Source organism: Paramormyrops kingsleyae, chromosome 2 (assembly GCF_048594095.1).
Source record: "Paramormyrops kingsleyae isolate MSU_618 chromosome 2, PKINGS_0.4, whole genome shotgun sequence".
NCBI lineage: Eukaryota > Metazoa > Chordata > Actinopteri > Osteoglossiformes > Mormyridae > Paramormyrops > Paramormyrops kingsleyae.
Genome location: NC_132798.1, coordinates 43,536,120 through 43,561,409, shown reverse-complemented (window position 1 = coordinate 43,561,409; position 25,290 = coordinate 43,536,120). Strand labels below are relative to the sequence as shown.

Below are 25,290 nucleotides of genomic sequence, written 5' to 3'. Positions count from 1 at the left end.
TCTGGTGCATTTCACTTCAGGTATCTGTGTGTAGTTCATACTGTCTGTGTGCAGTCTCTGAGTTCTTTAGAGAACGCTTTGCTTGTCGACAAAATGGGCGCAGGGAAACTTGATGTGGTGAGTATGGTGTCACTGATATGAAGATAAGGCACTGGAAAAGAGAGTAAAACCAGAAAGTTGCATGTCAGCCAATCAGACACTTGCAGATGTAAAGTAAAACTACTTCACAGACAAAATAATCTTTCAAAGAGGTAAACTCACCAGGCCAGCCCATCTGATTGTTCCAATGTACTAGGCAGTGTGATGTGTTAACGAAACTTGATGTGGTGGGCATGGGGTCAGTGTCATCAACAGCAGGCACTGGAAAAGATTAAAAGATTAAAAGCATAAACTGCTATGTAAGTTAGACAAACACTGACAGAGTAAAACTAGAAGTACACCAAAGAGGAAGAAACCTCTGAAAAAGGCAAACTCACAAGGTCAGTGCCTGGTCCTCTGGTCATGTAGCATTAAGTGTGATGTGTCACACTCCCAATGTACAGCTGTATGATGGAGGATGCAGTATAGCAGAGCTTCAACAGAGAGATGTGCCTTAGCTTGATCATCAGGGAAGCACATGACAGTTGTGCCTTAGTGACCTGAGGTTATACATAGGAGAAGGCAGGTTAAAATCTGAAATATAACAATGTAGTAGGGATTTCTGACAATACTTAGTTACCCAATTTATAAGCTCATACACTGCAAACTGGTATGTTTTAAATAACATGCCCATGTTAAGTGAGAAACTGTCACTCACGCACCTTTGCTTTGCCCACCCAGTCATGGCACATCCACTGTGTCTAGATGAATGTCTCACACACACTGCCCAGCTTTCCCACTTAGATTTTAGGTCATGCACATGTATGACTGTTTAGTGTTACTTCATTTTAGCTGTTTGAAGAAACACACAAAACATACACATTACTCCAAAAATTGCATCATATACATGTTACCATAATACAGTCAGTGTACATATGTCCAACATTTCCTTTTAGAGTGTGAAAGTACACTGTACAACACTATACAGACATACGTTAGTATATGGTCTTACCTTAGCCCATAGATGTCTGTGCCTGTTCGCCCTTTCACCATTCTTTTCAATTGAAGCCTTGCTCTGTGAAATTCTATGTCTTTTTAGCATGTTTTGCAGTACAAGACATTAGTTTGGTACTGTCTACATCTGATGGTACTTCTTCATTTCCTTACATTTAATTCATTGTAATTATATATTCTATGTTATATAAACAACTACACATTTACATTTTCCAAGTGTGTGGTGCTGTGTAAAGAGGTTCAGTGCACTGTACTGGCCCACAACACAACATTTCAATATAGGCAACAATGCATTTCATGAATAGTCAATTATATGACACGACATCTAAAATTGTTTATGTTTTTGTGGAAAATTCATACCATCAACAAGTTTGGCATACTGCTGTTGTGAGGCACTTGACAGAGCACATTACCTCCCTTTTCCAAGCCCATGTCGCGTCCTCTGTGCTAATTTTCCACTAGCCCCTACCCCCACCCCCAGTGCCAGGTGCCCCATCCTCCCCTGCTTCCCGCCCAGCCCCAGCCCTAACCCTAGGCCCCCTGTCCCAGAAGCTGAAGCCCAACACCCCTGTCCTAAGATTAGCCTATGCTTAGTGGTAGCTAATATGTTATATACAAAACTACACATTTACATTTTTGAAAGGTGTGGTGCTTTGTAAAGAGGTTCAGTGCACTGTACTGGCCCACAACATAGAATTTCTATGTACGCAAGAATAATTTTTATGAATAGTCAATTATATTGCAGGATATCTAAAATTCCTTTTTTTTCATTTATAGCATTTCAAAATTTTGGGATACTGCTGTTGTGAGGTACTTCACAGAGCACATTACCTCCCTTTTCAAAGCCTACATTGCTTGCTCTGTCCTAATCTTCCACTAGCCCCCACACCAACCCCCAGTACCAGGTGCCCCATCCTAGCCGCCTTATGCCTAGCTCTAGTGACCCTCCCGTAACCTTAGTCCTATGCCTAATGGTAACCCAATCAGCCCACCTCAGACTACTCCCCAGCAACAGGCTGCCATGTCCAGCCTTAGTCACCCCTGCCTCAGCCCTAGTGCCAGCTCACTGAAGCTCAGCCACAGCCCCCTAAAGCATGGTGCCAGACTGCAGGCCCAGCAGCAGTCACCTCAAGGTTGACCCCAACCCCCAAAGCCCAACATCAGCCTCAGGCTAAATGCCAAGCCCTGAAACACCAGTTCCACTGCTAAACTCTGAGGCCCAGTTGCAGCCTTCTGAAGGCCAGCCCCAGTCCTAGCCCCCCACAGCCTACTGGCAACCCCAGTGGTAGCTACTGATGGCTAGCCCCAGGCCTAACCCCTAAAGCTTGGCACCAGGACAAACCTCCCTGCCAACCCCCCCTTAGGACAGCCACAGCCCCAGTCGCAGTGCCAGCCTCCCTCCCTGCAGCACAAAATTTATGTTTCTTACTGATAATATCTTTCATACAGTTTCTTATAGATAATGTAGCACTACACATTTATGATGGCTGAAATACGTCGGCATTGCTGAAACAAAAATTCTGTTAGTCAAAATGTCTTTCACATACACATGATCAATCAAAGTGCCTTTCCCAGTGGTTGCTTCTTTCACAAGTTGAGCATACCCATGTTCTTCCATAAAATTAGCAATTGTACTTACTGCCAAATGATTTACTGCATGACAATTTTTTTTGTTTTTTTATACAGTTTCTTATAGATAATGTAGCACTACACATTCATGATGGCTGAAATACGTCGGCATTACTGAAACAGAGATGCTGTTAGTCACAATGTCTTTCACATACACATGATCAATCAAAGTGCCTTTCCCAGTGGTTGCTTCTTTGACAAGTTGAGCATACCCATGTTCTTCCATAAAATTAGCAATTGTACTTACATGCAAAAGATTTTCATTGAAGTCGCCCATGATGATTTTCCCACCTTCCACACTGTCCAACCGAGTGATCAACTGCATCAGGTTCTTCTGAAAGATTGTCAGATTATACGAGGGTGGTCTGTATAGTACGAAGACTGTTGTTCTTAGTAGGCCCACACTGAACTGCACACACTCAATGTTGACACACTGCACATCAGTCACAGTACAGTTGGTATGTTCTTTATAATACAAACCCACACCACCATGTTGTTGCTTCTTCAGTTCTGCAAAGATAGCATCACTACCATCATATGCCTGATGTCTGGGCTTCCCATGGTATGAAAATCCAGGCAGCTGTACATCTTCTGTGTCTTCCTCCAAATTTAACCATGTCTCTGTCAAGCAGATGATATCAGCTTCCATATACCTTCTGTCTTGCTTTAGGTCATCCAGGTGACATGTAAGTCCTTCAACATTATGTAGGAGAATTTTGCATGATGATGGCACTTCCATGACAGGCTCAATAAACACAGGCATGCTTTGCATTGCAGTCTCAATGTCTTGTTTTGCATATATAGCAGTCTCCTTAAAGTCTTCTATTATGAGGCCTTCCAGAGAAGTCACACGGCTTAATGCTACATACGCTTGTCCAGCTGCAAATATCTTCTTTAGTGATACAACAGCCTTATCCACTGTCAGACCTTGTACTTTGTGTACTGTACAAGCCCAAGCTAATTTCAACGGAAACTGCCGTCGTGTTCCACCACTGTTTGTCACTCTCTCCTCCTCTGGTTTGATTCGTGTAGCTTTGTCCAACCCTGCTTTTAGGCATGGCTTCTTTCCTCTGAGCAACTTTCCAGCTGCTTCGTTATCAAACGTGATGTATATCTCTGATGGAAAATCCTCATCAGTATCAAAGCAGATGTCACTGACTGTACCAAATGCACCATTTACCAGGCCGTCTGAAACATCAATGTTTTTCAGCAGCATTACTCGTGCATTGACACCTACATGTAGTGATTCTAGGAGACATGTCTTCTGAACATTGGCATGATGTCCATGTTTCCTTTCCAGTCTGCCAGTTGCAGCAACCCTTTCAAAATCCTGTGCATGAATGATGACATGGTCTGAGCATATATTCCGCAGCATACGGTAGTTATGCTGATCAACTTCGTCATTGGTTGCATAAATATGAAGAGCAGTACTGTCTTGTCCTTCGCCTGTCAGACATTGTTTCAGCATAGCGATGTCTTCCTCCAGCATTGCATCACCCCTTTTGCGTTTCCTTAGTCGATTCAGCAACTGTGCAAACTCCATATCTTTCTGTCTCATAATTTCAGTCAGCTCCACCATAGCAAAATGATTCTGCCATAGATTCACACCTTTACCCTTAGTATACAAAGCTTTCCCTTTCACAGGACAAAGCTGGTAGAAATCTCCAACAGCAATGATTGAAACATTTCCAAAAGCAGAATAATCTCCAATTTGTTTGATTTGTCTTAATCTGCCATGAATATACGCAAGCAGCTTGTGATCAACCATTGAAATTTCATCTATAATCAATATCTGCAGGTTTCCCAGTTCAGCTCTCAATGAATTTATTTTTTCATCTCCAAGTGGTTCATATGGCAACTTTACATCTGTTGCAATATGGAAACAGGTGTGTATCGTTGCAGCTTTTATGTTGTAAGCACTAACTCCAGTTGGAGCAGTCAGTAACACATGGGCCTCATCTGGATTATGTGACAACTGACGCAAGATATGAGCTGCCTCATACTGTATTGCTTTGATCAAGACAGACTTGCCCACACCTCCAGGTCCAGATATGAATACATGAAATGGTTCTGGGTTTTCACCACGTGCCTTCTGTAAGCACCAGTTTCGTATTTTGTAAAAGATCTCAGATTGCTTGTTATTCAGTGAGCGAAGCAAAGCCAAGGCTTCCTGCTTGGACATACCACAAGGATTGTCATGCAACATATAGCGACTCAGTCTTGGTAACAAATCTGGTATCTCATCACGTTGTTCTCTCATTTCTGGTGTAATGTTGGATTTGCCGGCAAGACACTCTAACCGTTCACGTTCAGTCTCTGGACAAATCTCTGCCCAAGCATCTTCCAATGCACCATGCAGCTGTAGATCTTCCTGAGCTTTGTCTATTGCACGTGATTCCTTTTCAAAACTTGACATGTTTGACTCCACAACCAGTTTCACTGAATGCAATTCATCATCAAGAAACTTAACACAACCAATCTCATAGAATTCCTGGTAAGTGCCAAAAGTAGAAGGTTTTAACTGTGCATCGAAATAATGTGGCAGAAAAAGTTGCAAAATGCTGTGGTAATATTTTTCTGGATCCTTTGTGGGTGAAAAGCGAGCATACCGAACAACAGCTGCATCTGTGCGTGTCCTTTTTTTCACAAATCCTAATTTTCTGTCCAACTGCACACTTCCAGGGCATGAGCTTTGAGACTTACATAGTATTCTGTACTCAGATGCAAATCTCGCCAGGCACATTCCTGCAAACACTTCTGTTTCTGGTCTGGCTTTATATCTATCAGTGATACTGTTCATCCAAATTCCTTGTTCATCATCATTCTCACACTCAGCTTTCTTCCGTATGATGTTCAATGGAAGGCTCATTTTTACCACATTTTCTCCAGTTGGGATAAACTGCACCTTCCGTGATCCCTCTTTCAACCTCATGTTAGTCAGACGATAAACACTTTCTTGAGCTGAAACTTCACGATTGTGTAGGAAAACACTGCCAAGTTGCCGAAGAGCTTCTTTTGCATCAAGGTTACCTTGCTGGGTGGCCTCTTTCTGAGCATTTGCCAGTAGCAGTCCCATCTCTCTCTCAGCTTTGGAAATATAAGAAATGATGTACACAATACATGAATATGCATCAACCACAAACTGAATGTCCATGTTTGCATTCCAACAGCGTAAAAGGTCTCTGTTATATTGGTTCACCCACACTTCACATGGTCTCCTCTTAAGAACAATGGTAGTTTTCTTTGTGATTCTTGAGTACGCAGCTTCAAATATTTCCTGACTGATACCAATTGTACTAAATAAGCAATCAACAGAGTCATAGTTGGCCTCAGGGTTTAGAACAGCATCCTTCACTTTTTTCATTATAGCATCTGCTACCTCTTTTTTCAGGGGCTGTCCGTCTGTCTCACCATCTCCAAGTTTGCATGATGACACAAATGTTCTGTTGCTTGGAGGACGTGGGAAATTGAATCTACAAGTTTTCCCTTTTTTCTTGCATGTTTTTGAGTGCTTCTTACTATGTTGCTGTACACTACATACAATTTCATGCATTTCATCATTACCCTCTGGCATTTCACATGTCACATAGTGATCAATGAAAGCTGATACTTCATCTTCATCATCTTTGCCAACCTTAGGTGCATCTTCCACCCAAAACAAACAGTGAGTGTGAGGTGATCCCCGTTGCTGAAATTCTATTCTGTAGAAATAGTCAAGTATTTTGCCAATGGGTTGTGCTTCTGACATTATGACATCTTTCAGAAAGCAGTGGAATCGATAGTCAAACATTCTAGCAGCTGTCACAGGATTGTTTTTCAACAGTGCACACCTTTCTGACCAGTCGAGCTCAGCACTTGATGCATCTATGCCGTCTTGTTTGAAGATTGCTGTCATCAGTTCTGTCCAACGTAAATCAGCTGAAGAAAAGGAGCAAAACCATGTGGGAATACCAAGCTGTCTTACCATCGCAAACAAATCTTTCTGAACACTTTGCCAAAAAACAGGGGTGCCTCTGATTGGTCTTAGAAATTTATAACCTTCATCAAAATTGAACATCTTTTGTAGAGACTCCTTATTTGTCAAAGTTTCTGATGTGACAGGACACCTATCCCGTGCATCATAGCCTTTTCTCACAGCAATTGACACATTTGACACAACCTGCTGAAGCTCAGACAAATACTGCCCATAAAATATATAGTCTAAGTTTTTTCCAAAACGTCCATCTGCATTAAGAATTCTTGTATTTAAATACCTACACAGTGTCAGTTTTTCCTTCTTTCTGTCATGAAAAGTACCTGTTCCTTTTGGGAAAAGGACTGGAAAACATTTAGCTTCATTTGACTCATCAGTTAGAAGCCTCACTGGATTGTTTCCTTCTGCAGGTGCCATAGACATGATTCCATCAAAGTGCTGATCCAAGATCTCTTGTGCTATGTCTACAGGTTGAAGACACGTATCCATATACATGCCATGTTGTTGTCTATCCTGCAGAGTTTCATCCATTTCCTCATCCTCCATGTTATTTTCATTACAGTCTTCATTTGCATGTATGTCACTTACATCACCAGGTATTTCTTTAGTTTTCTGCAGGGGATTGATCCAGTCATTGTTGAACTCCACATTGCTGTAAAATTTGTTATTCTCTGTAAGATACACCAAAGCCTTCTTTATTTTTTCTGGATGCACAAATTCATATTTGTAATGCCCTTTGTAAGTTAACTTCCGCTTCAACTTTACACGTATCATAAGGTCATCATTGTTGACTCTTGGTAAAACTTCAGCTACATTTGGAACACTAGATGGGACACAAGTCACAGGACCATGAACACCATTTTGTCCACCTTTTGGCAAAGAAACAATTCTCATGAAAGGAATATGTATAGCAATCAGATGCTGTTCCAGTGAATTTAGACGCTGTAACTCTACAGGGACTGGGTCTAAAGCTAGATTGTTTGCAACACTCTCTGCTGGCAGTTTTCCATCAAGAATCTTTCTGTGACACGTGTGGCAGATCCACAAGGAACCTCTAGGGCCAATAACACTGCTACAATCATCAGAACACATATCTACACAATTATGCAAGTATGTCTCAGTTATACACTGTGATGCCACTAACGCAATTGCCTGTGATTTTTTGAAGTACTCATCTTTCTTGCAAATCAGAACTTGGTATTTAAATAGCATTCGATGACACACTGAACAAATGTATTCTGGGCCTTTAGTTATTTTCTGTCTAAACTGTTTAATCACATACTTAATGTCTTTTCTGTTATCCTTCTCTTTACTCCGTTTTCCAGTATTTCTGCTTTTCACTGCGGTGGCATAACAGCTATCTGTCTTATATCTATTACTGCAACTTTGCTTCTGAGCTGATTGGTATACTGGATTACAATGGTAGGCTTCAAATTTCTGTTTCTTCACAGCTTCTCTGTAACTTTCATTTGTGGCATGCTTACTAACCATAAAGTCTTTTACACGTTGCCTGTGTTCAATGTCAGTTGCATACTTCTGCACACTTGACTGCTTCATACGGTGCCTGTGTTCAGTGTCTGTTGCATACTTAATCACACTTGACTGCTTCACACGTTGCCTGTGTTCAGTGTCTGTCGCATACTTGCTCACACTTGACTGCTGCACACGTTGCCTATGTTCATTATCTGTCGCATACTTGCTCACACTCGACTGCTGCACACGTTGCCTATGTTCATTATCTGTCGCATACTTACTCACACTTGACTGCTGTATATGTTTGCGGTGACCTAAGTCTGTTGCATACTTACTTACACTTGACTGTTTCACATGTTCTCTGTACACTTCATCCTCATGGTAGCGCTTTATGCTTCTCTCAAGTTGTTCCTCCTTGTACACCATACTTTCTTCATACCGTCTTTTGCCTCGTTCCAGTTTTCGTCGACTTGATGCCATTTCAGATGGTGTGTTGTGAATTTCAGAGCATCGTGTGGCACAACTCTCAGTATCACGCCCTTTCACACAAGTTACAGCCTCATAGTGTGACTCATTACAATGTTTCAGGTATATACCTCTCGGATCAGAACCAATACATGTGGAGTACTTCAACCATTTGTTATTGGAGTATGTGAAAATATGCACACCAAGCAGATCAGCAGCAGCTTGAATCTCTACCTCAGATGCCCAAGTACCAACATATTTCATCCGTGATGCAGTGACATACTCAGTGACAGAAGAGTGACCTTCCCTAAGACAAGCAACATACCTGGATTGATTTTTTAGTATGTGACCAACAACAGCACGTCTAATTTTCCTGTGTTCTTTCTCATTTCCAGTAATAGCAAAAGCCAGAGATCTGAAAAAGCAGTTACCATCACCAGTAATAGGCACCATTCTGCAAGGGTCACCCATTGGAAACTGTGCAGCCATGTTTACATCACCATGATCAATGTACACCACACCAAGCTTACAGGAAAGGCTTCTTTGCTGCTGTGTTGTCAAAGGACTGAACAAAAACTGCTCACTGCATAACTCACTGATAAATACTACATCACCTTCATTACTCACATGCATATCAACCTCAGGTTCTGCATCGTCTGTCACATTTGGCCTTACCACACCATATTCGCTCTCTGACATGCTGGCAAACTGCTGGACTCTGGTCACTGAGGAGTCACCGTCTGGATGGTCTGACATGCTGGTAGGCTGGTTGAGACTGGTGACTGAGGAGTTACCATCTGGATGCTGGTGCAGGATGCTTCGACTGGTCACACTCACAGCTGTAATCTCAAACTGTTCCCCTGTTGCATCTAAAGACAGTCCTAGGGTATTCACATGGTCTAGCAAAGAATCTATGGTAAAGTGGTACACCAATATACTTCTGCCTGATGCATCGCTTGCTCCATCTCCTCGTCGGGAATGGGAGTCGATCACCACATACCATGACCCTTGCTTAATGATGGCACATGTATTAACTTTAAGAGTAAAAAGACATGCATCATACTGTGAGAATACTTTTCTTACCGCTTGATCAGCTGACATGAGAATGTTGCACATATCTCCATATTCGCTCACACCAAACAAGCCAACAAACATGTCATCATGGTAGTTTATTTCAAATTTATCACCATTCAATGTGTACTCAGTTGGTAGATCTCTCACAAACAGATACCCAGAAGCATCTTGAATTCTCCCAGCATCTCTGATGGTAGTGTAGAGGTCATCTCCATTCAGCAGTACTTGATCAATGTCTGTGACTGACCAGCTTAAAACGTTCTTTATCTTACACATTAGTATGGCAATCAAACTATTAGCAACACATTGCTTGTTCCTGTTAACACCAAATTGTGGGTGTCCTTGATGGAAGGAGCCTCTCACAGTACGTGCCTGAGGAAAATGAGGAGATGCACAGATATTTACAGGGTTCAGATGCTGCTCTTGATCAACGGTACATTCAAATTTTGCCAAGGGTTTTGCCAGAGGAATTGCCAAGGAGTTTGCCAGAGGAATTGCCAGAGGAATTGCCAGAGGAATTGCCAGAGGAATTGCCAAGGAGTTTGCCAGAGGAATTGCCAAAGAATTAGATGGTCGCATGGATGGTAATATAGATGGTCGCATGGATGGTAATATAGCTGCAGCCTTTCTTTTTTGAGGCGGCTGCAAAACCTCGTCATCAGTCAAAGCCTTGTCTTTATAAAGAGAAGGTATAAACAAATTGTCATCAGTCCTACAAATGGCACCCAGGGTGGGAACCTGGTGGTCATGGCTCGTCGGGCAAGTCACAGTCAGGATCTTTTTGGTATTCCAGTAGGGGGGAAAAGAAATAACCCCGTCAGTCATAGCCATGACAGAGTCAGGCCGCGGCTGTGCGGCCTGCTCAGGTTGTTGGTCGTGGCTCGTCGGGAAAGTCACAGTCGTGATCTTTTTGGTATTCCGGTAGGGGGGAAAAGACGTAACCCCGTCATCAGTCATAGCCACATCAAAACTATCAGCAGCTCGCCGCCGGTCCATCAGCCTCTTCTTCGCTGCTGCTGAACGCTTGGACGCCTTGGTGCGAGGCATCTGCAAATGAACAAGGGGGGGGACACAACACAAGGCACACCTGCTTACAACCTTACTTTGCACTGACATCTCAATTATACGTCCTAATAGCTAGGGATGTACACTTGTAATTTAAAATCACAGGTTCAAATCCCCAAGCAAGGTACCACTGAGTTACCCTCAGCAAAGTACCACCTCGAACAACTGCTCGAATGATGCATCTGTCAAGTTGTTCCTCCTTGGATGTAACTTCATAGCATCTTCTCTTCTGCCAGTTTCCAACAGTGTTCCATACGGGTTACATGTAGAAGACATTTTATGGTCGTGCAGTGTGTGGTGACTCAGTAATTATCAGTTATCACAAAACTAATTTTGATTGATATGTATTAAAACAATTACAATGCTGTTCTTCTGTGAGAACTATGTACACTAACACAACTCGGCTACTTAGAATCAGTGATGCAGCTAAATTAATATTGAAGTGTATGGACAGTGAACCACAATTTACACAATAAACATTTTATGAAATGCTTTAATGATGCATCTGTCAAGTTGTTCCTCCTTGGATGGAACTTCATAGCGTCTTCTCTTCTGCCAGTTCCCAACAGTGTTCCATATGGGTTACATGTAGAAGATATTTTATGGTTGTGCAGTGTGTGGTGACTCAGTAATTATCAGTTATCACAAAACTAAGTTTAATTGATATGCATTACTTAAAGCAATTACAATGCTGTTTTTCTGTGAGAACTATGTTCTATATCTCAGCTACTTAGAAACAGTGATGCAGCTAAATCAATATTGAAGTGTCTGGACAGTAAACCACAATTTACACACTAAACATTTTATGAAGCATTACAATCCTTATCCTACAATCAATCTCTCACATGACTTTCATTGTTAAAATGACACACTTACCTGTGAAGTCACACTGCAAAACAATATTACACAAGCTTCACCTCAACACTAACTGATGGGTTTCTCACATGTATTTCAATTTTTCCTGTCACTACAATGCAATTTATTACAAATGCTACAAATTACTAATCTCACAGACACAAATATACCTTAAAATCAATATCATGGCCATTTACCATATTGGGGAAAAAGCACCTCTGCCACTATATATTCAATGTCCTGTTGCATAAACAACTCTGTTAATTTTTATGTTTTAAATTGAATTTAAGTAAGCACTTTTTTTTTTTACACAGCATGTACCTACAGTACAGAAAAGTCTTCGTACTAGTGTAGCACAAACTAAAACCGTACGTTCCTTTAAATCAGACCTAGATAAGATTAACAACTATAACATATTAAACAATAACAATTACCTATAAAATACTATGCTTCTCTTCCTATAGCAAATGCATTTAGAGCATACTGCTGAAGTATGGAATAGTCTTCCAGGTAGTAAATTGTAACCCAAAACCCTGGGTTACCTTGAATCAGATAGATAAGATTTTAACAACTAACATATTAAGCTTCTATTTCTATAGCTAACTGATGTAGTGGCAATGCTAACTTCTCCAAGTGCACAAAGCATACCGTTTATCACTTTCTCCTTGGAAATGTCTTTCTCCAGCAGAAATCTGTAGAGAAAAGTGACAGACGACTTTCATAGCATCAACATTTCTCAATAGTCAGTCTTTATTGAAAACACCATGTACATTTGAAACCTTCTCCACAGTCATTCTCAAACAACTGGTGGTAGACAGCAGCTTCAAAATATTCACCTTTGATCCCTCTGTCGTCAGACCTCTTGAAAGTCTATAAAGACAAGATGTATGACTTAACTGACATGTGTATACATTTCATTAGTATACGAAACATGGATACCACAAACATTTTTTTACTGTAGCATTCCAAGCAGTCCTTTAACATCAAGTTTCTTTCATAATGGCTTACATTACTAGTAAAATACATATTACATTTTTACTGTAAAATATACGCAGTAAATTCACATCGACTGAGCAGAATGACAAAAGTGCACCCTACAAACATCGCTGCGATGTAATGCAGCCTCACATACATTTGTTTCACACCGGTCTGTATCTGTTTTCGTACTGTTACAGTTCCTAAACACGCAGGCATGGCTCCTTGCCGGTTAATTCTGTCGGTATTTACCGTGAACTGCTGCAGTAGTAACTAAGCAGTCATTGCCTTACTTTACAGGTCTATAACTACGACGTAACCACTACGGACGTTTAGCATGCAACTTACGGTAATACCGTAATGGACTGCTGCCGAATCGTTATCGGCTGCATTGCAAAATATGTTACTTTAAAATATATGGCTACATAGATGGGGATAGAGTAAAGCGCCTTCAGACAATTTAATGTTGTGAACCAAATAAAAGTATATTTAATTGTAAATTGATAACCGGATAGTGATCACATTGAAGATTTCAATATTAAGATTCTTCGTCACATACATAGATATAACAAGTACAACATGCAGTGAAATAAACCCTGACCAATCTAAAGACTGTGCAAAACGACATAGAGTAAAAAAATACAAAATGTACGACTTGTATTCCGTACATGTGCGCATGCTCAGCAAAAACAAGACACCTAAAATGGCCGACACGGAAACCGCTCTGTGGCGCATTTAATATTACAATTTAATTTAAAAAAATCTACCGTAATTATAAATGTTAAAACAGAAAAGTACGACATGCCACAGCGTTTAAAACATACTTTGCGCTTCTGAAACAACATTAATTTTGACCACTTACACGTGATTTACTGTTGCCACATCCTTGTCTGCTACTTTACAAAATATATTACTTTAAAACGTAAGCGTACAAGAACGAGGATAATGTAAAGCGCAAATGTAAAACACACCTAAAATGGCCGCCACAGAAACAGCTCTGTGGCGCATTTCACTACCTAAACAAAGGCTTACCCTGCTTAAACACTATTGCCCAACACCTAACAAAAATATGTTGTAAAAAACTGACGACCACAAAATTAATCACCTATAATTAAAAAAAAGCAAAGCGTCAACAAACTAATAAAAGCATTGAATATGTAGCGACTTACCTCTTCCAAATCCAGAAATAAAATGCACAGGACAAGCCTTGCTTCAGATGAGCGTGGTCACTTACGTCAGCCAATCAAACCGGTAAAAACAAGTACCCGTCTTTCTGTCAACCTACCTCAGGCGAAACCAAGACACAAAATGGTCGCCACTAAAAACGGCTATTCTGAAGTAATGTTTAATCAGCTTACCACTTTATGAAGTTATTTCTTTACGCTAAATTATACAGACTTAACTTTTCATTGAGCAGCAAACCTTTAACATACAAGTAAAGACAAAGTTTCCTAACAAAGAACATAACCAAACTCTAAAAGACAAAACTAGAGAATTACTACTGCGACACTAACCAAGTAGTATAACAGTGAAACTTTGCGCGCCGTTATGCTTCATTTGTTTTAATAACCACGAAATAAAAATTATCAAATTTCAATGACACAGAAGCATTTCAAGCATGAGCTAAATTTTTCAAAATACATTACTTTTTCCTTTACCAGGACGACGTCGTATGCCACATAAGTATACCTTACACAATGGGCCAAATGTTACTAAAGGAAAATAAACTTTAACCAGAGATACGTCTATCGTAATTAAAAATGATAAAATATAAAAGCATGCCACACACAGAGACACAGCGTTTAAAACATGCTCTGCGCTTGTGTACGAAAATTAATGTTATCCATTTACACGTTATTTACTGCTGCCGAATACTTACCGGCTGCACTACGAAATATATCATGTTAAAACATAGGTGTGTATGATCGGGGATACTATAAAGCGCTTACGCACAATTTAATGTTATAACAGTGCGCTATACAAAAGAAATGGACTGAATAAAACTACATTTCCGCAGAAGTCCCATTTCATTGATAACTACACGGTTATTCCATTCTATTTTTACTGCGTATATGTGCACATACTTAAGAAACACATAAAACATAAAATGGCCCCCATAAAAACAGCTATTCGTTGCGCATTTAACAATACATAAAAAGACGCTTACGCGGCTCAAACACCATTGCCTCAAACCGAACTAAAAACATTTTTTTTTCAAAACTTTACCACAAAATAAACCACCTACAATGAGAAACAGCAGTCAACAAACGAATAAAAATATACCATTACAAAAATGTAGCATCTTACCTCTTGCAAATCCAGAAATAAAATGTAGCCTACAGGACAAACCTTGCTTCAGACCTGGGAGTGGTCACGTACGTCAACCAATCAAAACCGTAAAAACAGGTCCCTGTAACAGCCACCTTAGCAAATTCAGCTGAATTGTACTTATTTCTGAAAAACCTTCAAATAATTCTTACCTTTCCCTTCCCCTGAGTCCATATTTTTAATTTCCTTTCATTTTTCGCCTATTTGCCTGGTACAACATTATCAGACTTCATTTACACATAAGTATTGAATACCATTTATCAAATGGATACATTTACATGTCTATTTCAATCAAACAGCTAAATCTCACGCATTCTTCATCGAATCCTCACAAAATTTGACCGACTAATTTAGCACTGGCCCAAAGACAGACCATCCATCTTTCGTGCTAATTAGTCAAACGGGGGCACTATGGCCAGCGTCTATATATGTCTATAACACCCACCTTATGCAGCTGAAATGTCCTTATTTTTCATCAAACATTCAAAGATTAATCACTTTTCCCTTTATCTAAGACCACATTGTTAATTGGACTTCAGGGGAATTAAAGATCACAATTATAGTCCAAAACGTTTAAAAGTTATATCCAAAAACGTATCTTAATATTTGGCCTAATGCTGGCGCTACAGTAATGGATGCATTGATTCCAAATTCAGTGACGACATTTTGTGGCTTACCCTGTAGCACTATGTGAAATTTGAAAGGTGAACATTGAAGCAAATTGGTGTCATGTGCAAAATACTTAAATTATAAATAAAATCCAATATGGCACTCGCATGTATTAGGGGGACATTAAAATTCCCAAAAATGTGCCTCGGCCATGCCCCACAATTACAACACATAATGTTTATTTTTCTACAACATCAACAGTGATTACCAAAAATTTATATTTCCTCATGGTCGCGCCCCCTATTTGTGCTCTAAAATTTTTCTTCTTTTTTTTTGTTAATGCCCTCAGCATTGGGTCCGAAGTTTGTATTTTGAATTTACTTTTCATATCTCAAACTTTTTGTGACGTATGGCGTACGCTTGGGTGAAGTAAGACAATTAATCGTTCAATAAGTTATGTTTTCTATTTACAACATTGCCTGATGTAAATGGTTACTTGTTGCTACAGAAAACCTTCAATACTAAAATGATAATAAGCTGACGTCTATGATGTATATGTTCGACGGCTCAGGCAGATACTACAAAGTGCTTCATTCGTTAGGTCAAAAGTATATCTTGGGTGTCTGAAAGCACAACAGTGGAAAGACATGTGGACAGCTAAGACGACACACACATTTACAGTAGGAGTTTTTCTTTAAAGTCTATAGAAATTAATATGTGGTGTTTCGCTAGTTCTGCACTGCTTCTAGCTCTGGCAGCTGCGTAGTTTTCCTGCACTTAACTTTGTCTCCTCTCGAGATTTTCGCTCGGCTTTTGCCGAGTTTGGCGCCTTTTACTACTCTCGCGACTTTTCAGTGTCTATTTTTGTGCCTTCTGCCGCCTTATAGTCTGACACTTCACAGTGCACAGAAACCTTTAGTTGTATCACTCTGCAGCTATGGCCAGCCCTGCGAAGATCGCAAAGGACGACTTTGAAACATTGGAGGGCTTCTTGCACTCCGTCTCACCAAATCTTGTATCCAAACGAAATTCAAAATATTTTACTGCGCTGCTGCAAACCAGCAGAGATAATTTTCACAAAGTTGTCTGCTTTTCTGCAGAAAAGCAGACATCTTTTACTCAGGCCTCTAAAAACAAGACTGCAGTGAGGCTCACCAACGTGAAGCGAAGCATAAGTAAGTCTTAATTTTCTTAAAATTTACAGAAAACAGAACAGGACGATGTGCTTCATATGAAGTGCCCATTTAGCCTAAATAAAGGTGGTGTTTACTCGTTGTTTATGTTTTCTAGGCTTCTCGGATCCCACTGGATTTGATATTTTATGCAACAAAGCCACCAACTTGGAGGTCGTGAAACTACCCTTTCTGCCCAAGGTCCCACCCAGCAGCGTACAGCAAAATATTGCAAAGGTGAAGACGCTGGGACCTAGACAAACTGTAAGTAGATGTAATAATCTTATGAGTAGTACGATGAAATGCAGTCATTTGTTAACATAGCCAATTATTAAAAGCGCGTTAATCCATTTTGAGAAATACGTTTCTAACGTGCCTCTACATTTAAATTAACGAGTGTTACCCTGTTTCTGTGGTGCATAAACTAGTTTTACCGCACTTTAATTAGTCCTCTTTTTAACGCGGCGTAAAATACATGTAAATGACCCTGCGGTAATTTTCAACGTAATTGTGATATAATACCCATGTCTTGTGAAGTAAGCTATTGTTAATATTTTCTAAGCAGTCTTATATACTATATGTTTGTGTAACAGGTGGCTGTCCTGGAAGCGAAAGTTTTGGCACCTGGAAGCTTCACTAAAACCGTCACTATCAACGGCACTGACTTGGAGCTAAAACAGTTCCAAATAGGGGATTCAACAGGACAGCTGCAGCTCGCTTTATGGGATACACAGATAACACAAGTGGAACCTATGAAGTCTTATAAGTTCACAAACTTGTCAACTAGAGAACGTGACGGACGAATAACACTATCGGGGACTCCATCCACTTCCATAGCAGAAATTACCGGACTGGAAGTCCCTGAATCCACTGAAGTCGATGAGGCGGAGACACTTTCGGAACGGTCAGGAACTGTAACCGGCATTCAGATATTATGCAAACGACGGTGTTCGAAATGCCAAACACCACAAAATGACTATAATGCTAAATCGTCGGTTCAAAGATGCATCGGCTGTAAACTGATGCAGAAGTGCTCTTCCTACAACGCCACATATACTGGAACTATGTGTATTACACAAGATGGAAAAGATCACACAGTAACCATTACCAATTCTGCATTGCGTTGTTATTTAACTGAGCAAGGTATCTGCGATCTTTTAAATGATATCGAAGACATGGAGGAGCATTTTATAAGTGTAGGTGAGTTTTCTATACTTGTAAATGAAGATGGCCTCATCACAAGTATCAGGCAGACTGTTCAAAACCAACATGACGATGTTACTAATGTCAATGAAGCTAGCTAGGTGTGTTTTGTGATTTTTTTGTGTGAGTTTTCAATCGTGTGTAATATTTTGTACATACCGTTATTGATACCATTTCCTGAGTGTTGAATTGTTCGTCATAAATAAATATATTTCGCGTGTTACGTCTCTGTTCCACATTGGTGTACTCCTAACAGATTAAGCATATCTTACAAAATAGAGGGCTGCATTACCACTAAACTGGAACAACTTTATATCCATGTCGCTCCTTCAACAAATATGATTGATAGCGATTATACATCCCGTCTCTTGTCATACTACACTAATTTTATATTTCCTTTAAATCGCTGTTACCCACAATAGCTTCTTTTATAAATATCCCTAGCAGTGACCGTTTGTTTTGCAGATGTAAAGCCGTACACCTGTACCTGTACCGCTACAATTACCTCTGTGCATTTGTCCTATGCGGAATGTATGTCATTCAGTATTTGTGTTATAAAACGCTACACCTATAATAGTAAATGCTGAAAACCTATCCCAACTAGACGACATTACTTCGAGATTGCACAGCAATTTCCTTTCAAATTCCGTCTTTTTTTTGCGCCTGACCATATGACTAAACTAATCGTGGGATCGAATATTTATATTATCATCTGTTTCAAGGTTACGTTATTTGAGAAAGATACGGCTAGTGTTCCAACAACAATGTTCAGCTTCACTATTCACAATTAAAAAAACAGTATATAAAAAGCAGAAAGGGTGTCGATGCTGAATAATACATGTGTATATATAGTTCTTATTTTCTTTACTTAAGCCAAATTCATTTGCATGAGTATCAAGGATTATTTTACTGCGTTTAACAGCGTAACTACTGCATTTCCGCAGTCAATGCTGCGACGGCTCTTGGGATCAGTTCGCGAACCGTTCGTTTCAGTCACCGACCAAGTGTCCGAAAACCGGTAAGTTTAGATTCGTTCATCAAAAAGGCTCTCGGGGAGTTGCTGAGAGCGTATATCAATACACTAACACAGTAACCTGAGTCTTTAACCCACATGTCTGCAGAAAAAATGTGAAAATAAATTGAAAGGCATTTGAATTTAATAGTGTTTTAGTTCTCGGTTTGTGTTATTCTTTAGTATTACTTTTTTATGTCAATATAAAATATAGACTTATATTTGTGATAATTTGCTTTTAAAATATCTGCAAGCATATTGTGCACAACTATAAGTAACTGAACCACAGGTATTAGTTAATCGAACAGGCTCTCCGGTTTTTTGGAGTCAGCGCATTAGAGACTAGGTACTCGGCCGTTCGGGTGTTCTCGGCACCAGACGGAAATCTACAAACGCAAAAGTGACGAATGTAAGTGATGAACATTTCAATAAACTTAAAAGTAATAAGACAAGCGCAGACAGAACATGAAAAATAAATCCGAACTCGTGGGGGATGCTTTTGGATCTTGAATAGCCAAACATCAGTTTTAAGAACGATTCATTCGCGAATCGGCCACCACTAGTGCACTGGTGTAAGTTTGGCGGCGAAACGGTGGCTAGGCAGAAAGTTGCCTGGTTATTCATAGGCAAGCAGCTAAAAGCTAGAAAACGGTACCTTAGAATAAGCGCCATTCGCTGGAACGGGTGAGCCTTTTGTACAGGTAACCTTATTTACTATACGTCACCGGGTATTTACTGTTGTTCGGTGCGGTGAAAGAAGGCTACTTGTAACGGGCGATTTCTGCTTTTAAGCTACAAGCTGCCACTTGAGGTCCGTTTGGCTAGGCAACGCAGCTAAGATACTTTGGGTATTTTACGTAGTTACTTAAAATATTTGGATCGATTTGAAACTGATGTCTGCGTGTGTGTTTATTTTTTCTTTTAAAGGTGGTTTAGGCAACTACAATGTATTTCGCAAATCATACAAAACTAAAATACCAATTGCAGAATGAAAATAAATTGGGATTAAATTATATTTCAAATTCCGATATATTAACACCGATATTTTACGATTCTTCAAACCACACTATAATAGAAACGTCTCTCTGCAAACCCGAGGTTAGAAACGTGAAACTCCCTTTCATTTCCAAAACAATACATGTTGATTGGCCCTGATAAAGCAACGGCTAGCTTGTGCGGGGAGTGGGGGGGGGGGCACCTCAGGTGCCAAGAAGTCTCGTAGGCTTGCCAAAAGGTAGTGTTCCTAAGACTTCAAACCACCTCCATTTTCACTCCCATAATATTCATTTCATATTACCCTTTATTATGGGACTATTTAACCACTAACCTTCACCTATGACACATTTTAATTTCAATTGCTTTGCATGCACACCACCGTTACATTTTTATTATCGTACAGCAAACAATTTACGTCTCCATCCCGGCTCCTACTAGCCTGGCGCCAAGCTTCTGCACAGTCTGACCTTTAATTACAGGACTGACTGACAATTTCAAAGTCCTTCTAATCAACAACCTCCCTTAACCCTCTGAAGTCTGACGCCTCTCAGCCACTTTTCAAGTCGTGTAACATGCCTTCACATTTTAACACTGTGGAGTCCGCTATCCTACCAGCGAGATAAAACTAAAATTTCGCCAAACATTTAATTATCTCTACCAGTTTTTGTCGCATTGAAAAAAAAAACATAAAAAAACAACACTTAAAACCTTTCACACTTTACTTTTTAAATATATATATATATTTTATATATATACACAAAACAAACTAAATATTTTGAATTGTATACTAAATATTAATTACTAAATACCATTTATCAAATGTAGCGGTGACTGCACCAGCTAGCCACACTATTTCCATACCAAATTCATTCAAACAGCTAAATCTCAGTCATGCTTCATCCAATCCTCACAAAATTTGACCCACAAATGTAGCACTACACCCCAGACAGACCATCCAACTTGGGTGCTGATCGGTCAAAAGGGGGAACTAGCAAATTCAGCTAAAATGTCCTTCTTTCTCATAAAACATTAAAAACAATAGTCAACTTTCCCTTCTCCTCAGTTAATATTTTATTTATTTCATTTCAATATTATCAGACTTCATTTAAACATCAGAAGACCTAAAAGTATTTAATGCAATTTCTAAAATGTAGCGCTGACTCCACCTGCTGGCCACACCATTTCCATTCCCATTTCACTAAAACAGCTAAATCTCAGCCATGCTTCATCCAATCCCCACAAAATTGGATTGGATGAATTGACTAACTCTTGCAGCACTGGACTACAGACAGACCTTCTAAGTTTGGTGGTTATCGGTCAAACGGGGGCGCTACAGCCACGGTTGTATTATGTCTAAGAGCCACCTTAGCAGATTCAGCTGAAATGTCCTTATTCCTCATGAAACTTTCAAAGAATTGTTACCTTTCCCTTCACCTTAGTCCAAATTTTTAATTTCCTTAAATTTTGCACCAATTTCCCTTTTTACCATTATCAGACTTCATTTACACATCAGAATGCCTGAAAGTATTAAATAGTATTTCTAAAATGGAGCGTTGACTCCACCTGCTGGCCAATGCCCATTCCATGCCCATTTCAATCAAACAGTTATATCTCTGGCATGCTTCATCCAATCCTTACAAAATTTGATTCACTTCTGTATCAGTGGACTACAGACAGACCTTCCAAGTTTGGTGGCGATCAATCAAACGGGAGCCATACAACCACTGTCATAGTATGTCTAATACGTACCTTTGGTAATTCAGCTGAAATATCCTTCATAATACTTTCAAACAATTGTTAACTTCCCCTTCACCTCAGTCCATATTTTTAAGCTCCTTTAATTTTTCTGCTATTTGACTTATAGAAAATTATCAGATTTTATTTATAAGCCAGGCAGTATATATTGCAGATTTTTCACTTTTTTGTATTAAATTGGCCAGTAGGTGGAGATGGTGCTCTATTTATATTGCACTTTGGATTTTTTTTTTATAGATTCGCCAGCAGCTGCAGTTCGTCCTCTATTTCATTAATGCCATTAAATTCTTTTAGGGCTTCTTATGTCTAGAAGAATACTTTACAAATGTAGTAAGCCACTGTTGTTTTGAATATACAAGACGGCATGTGTTCACTGAGGTAGTACAAAGTAAGCTTAACTTGTATGATCTAGACTTAAAATATTAGGTATGCAGGTGCCTATTTCTACCGACTACTTAGACCATCTGACACAAACCATACATTGTCTTGGGCTGAGGCACTTCACCAAAGGGTTCTATATTTTATCCTATATTGGTGTACTAAGGCTGCTTCTGCTAATGGCAGTAGTCAAACTGCCACACCAGGGACTGCATGCATACAGCAGGCTAATGTTATACATTATGGCCATTTACTATATAATGTCATTATATTGTAGTATGTTTTTCCTTAAATGTTGCTCAAGACATTGTAATACTTTTTATATGTATATTTCCTTTACTGCCTGTTTCACCTACCGTAATTGAAATTTATTATGACATTTACATGTGTATTTAACATGCTTAAGAATGATGACTGTATTAATGATTATAATATTTATTATTACTCATTAGAGACATAATGGAAAACACATTATACACATTGTAAAATTGCAATTAAATACATCTGTCTTACCCAAACATTTAGGTTTGTGTCATTGTTTGAGGAGGCTGAAAAAGTACATTGAGACCACAATAGTTGAGCCAGCACAATTGACATAATATTTTGCATATGATGTGCATAGCATTCTTACATAAACAGTGTATAAAGAACACAAAGTGTGATAGTAGCACTAATATATATATACTACAAAACTGCCAACATGGCAATATTCTTTTAAATATACAATTTAATGTAAGTCAACACAGGCATCACAAACAAAGCTGGACTGTTATTTTGACATCAATTTAACCATAGCATCATGACTGTATATTACATAACATATTATGTAGTACAGAACTGTTACAACACATCATTAATGTTTTGTTATTGCAGAGTAAAACTGAAAATAACTTAATAAATAATACAAAAAAAATTGAGACATCACAGCAATAAATATCCACAAGCAACAGCACATTTTACTCAAAGTACCTTTGCTGATAGACTATAGTGTGTGGAGATGATTTCTGGTGCATTTCACTTCAGGTATCTGTTTGTAGTTCATACTGTCTGTGTGCAGTCTCTGAGTTCTTTAGAGAACGCTTTGGTTGTCGAATAAATGGGCGCAGGGAAACTTGATGTGGTGAGTATGGTGTCACTGATATGAAGATAAGGCACTGGAAAAGAGAGTAAAACCAGAAAGCTGCATGTTCATAGTAGCATTTCCTATTTTCAGACTATTTAAATGCATTGGCTTTCAGTTACAGTCTATACTTCATTTCCAATTTAGCCACTGTCCTAATATATTTAAGACCAACCTTGGTTAATGCAGCTGACATCTCCTTATTGTTTATTTAGACATTTAAATATTAATCACCTTTCCCTTCATCTAAGTCCATATTTTTAATCTGCTTATATATTTCTGCCATTTAAGTTTTAGAAATCTATCAAACATCAATGTTACTTCAGCCTGTGTACACTGCAGCAATTGCAATATTTCTCCAACAGCTAGTCACCACATTTCCCTTCTGTTTCTCATCTACCTTTTTCCCTTTATCGTACCTTGATAAACATTTCTACGGTAATGTTTAAAATGTTACGTGTCATCATCTCATAATATCATTTCCTATTTTCTGACTATTTAAATGCATTGCTCATCAATTACATTCTATACTTCATTTACAATAATTAGTAAACTTTTAATTTTATGCCATTCACTTCATTACTATTCATTGCTTCTGTCCATTTGCTTTGGACCCGATTGTCACTGCTTGCAGTTATCTTTATTATTATTATTTTTTTCCTGCCGTAAAACTGAATGTACAGCCTAAACCGTAAGAGCTAGACCAACCAAACTTGGTAAGATGATGTCAATTCCTACCCGCTACTCAGATTCTCTGACCCAGGCCTGTCAGCCAGATGGGGGCGCTCTAGCGCCCCCCAACGCGTTTCAGTCCATATCTCCTGTCCTATTAGTCCTACAATTGAAATTATTTTTTCTGCTGTTACAGACAGCTTTGCTCTACCAACTTGCCATTTGGACTATGAAGCTCCGCCTACTTAGATTTTTTGCTAATTTGCATAATTTGTGAATCTGACTTCTGCCTTCAAGTCCTACACTATTGGACCAAATCAGACAAATGAGGTGTCAAACCGATCAGTTCTCTGAGCTGATCAAGACTTACAAAAATAATCATGAAATTTCTGTATCATACGGTCTTCAGCCACGCCCAAACTTTGCATAAATTTGGCCAGTTTCAGTCTGATTGCTATAACTTGGCTCTGCTTTAACCAATCTTAACCAAATTTCAAATCCTTCCTCCCAGCGCCATTCTGGGGACTAGTTATAAAGCTGGCCCCATTTCATCAATAGGGGGCGCTACAACTAAAAACTGCCAATATCTCCTGACTGCATTGACCAATCTAATTGAAATTTGGCAGATATGTACTACAACCAATTCTAAGATCAGACATATATCATAGCAGTCATTGATCATAAAATCATGGTCATCATCAGCCAATCAAAATGAAGCAGCCATTTGACAGGCTAAACAATACCGAATCTCAACCAAAACAGGCTGTCACATTTGATTCCATACCCTTAGCATACCATGTTAAGGACACCGCAATCAGCCAGATGGGGGCGCTACAGCAACAAGTTTTGCATTTCTGTCTATTTCTCTTGAACTGATAAAGATATAATTTAGAATTGTTGCTCATCCTATCCACTCGCTCATGGAAAATTTAATTGTATAAAGAACTTCATCATATCTCTTGCCGTTTTTGCTTATTTTGTAATAGTCTGAAAACAGGGTTTTTTCTTATCCTCCTAGGATTTTCACCAAACCTACACAAATCTGGTATCATTTAAATCAGGAGACAGTCCCTATATAAAATTATTAAAAAAATCATATACTTTCCATTAGGTACGGCCACCAGCCACACCCAAACCATAGTGGTGCCACACCCATTTCAATCAGACAGCTATATCTCAGGCGTGCCTCAACCAATCATCACCAAACTTAAATATGTAATGTAGGATATTACTGGAGAAGGGCCCTCCAAATTTGGTGCCGATCAGTCAAACGGGGGCGCTACAGCAATATAACATGTCTTTATAAACCTGCAAAATCAGTACAACTTACATTTATCTCATTTCTGTTCCAGTGACATATGACTGGTTGAAATCTTTTGTATTGCAAGTTCTCTTAGTTATGCCAAATCAAGAAATATGCAATGCCTAATGATTGTCATTTGCA

General features: G+C 39.2%; 1 protein-coding gene across 1 annotated transcript; it reads right to left on the bottom strand.

The window, feature by feature from the left end:
* Positions 1 to 2,452: 2,452 nt before the first annotated feature.
* On the bottom strand, positions 2,453 to 12,584 carry LOC140587754 (uncharacterized). The gene is made up of 6 exons (XM_072709281.1): positions 12,463 to 12,584; positions 12,275 to 12,318; positions 9,716 to 10,753; positions 9,260 to 9,436; positions 2,837 to 8,404; positions 2,453 to 2,494 (listed from the first exon to the last, which is right to left on the bottom strand). The coding sequence occupies exons 3-6, from the start codon at positions 10,751 to 10,753 to the stop codon at positions 2,453 to 2,455; spliced, it is 6,825 nt and encodes a 2,274-aa protein (XP_072565382.1). The 5' UTR covers positions 12,275 to 12,318; positions 12,463 to 12,584.
* Positions 12,585 to 25,290: the final 12,706 nt, after the last annotated feature.

Excerpts from the sequence above, each read along its gene's own strand:
- LOC140587754 (XM_072709281.1), bottom strand. The coding sequence starts at position 10,753 with ATGCCTCGCACCAAGGCGTCCAAGCGTTCAGCAGCAGCGAAGAAGAGG. Across the intron at positions 9,437-9,715 it reads TCATGTCAGCTGATCAAGCG|CATCCAGATGGTAACTCCTC; the intron begins GTAAGAAAAGTA and ends ATCCTGCACCAG. Across the intron at positions 2,495-2,836 it reads CTAACAGCATCTCTGTTTCA|GGAGGGAGGCTGGCACTGCG; the intron begins GTAATGCCGACG and ends TTTGTGCTGCAG.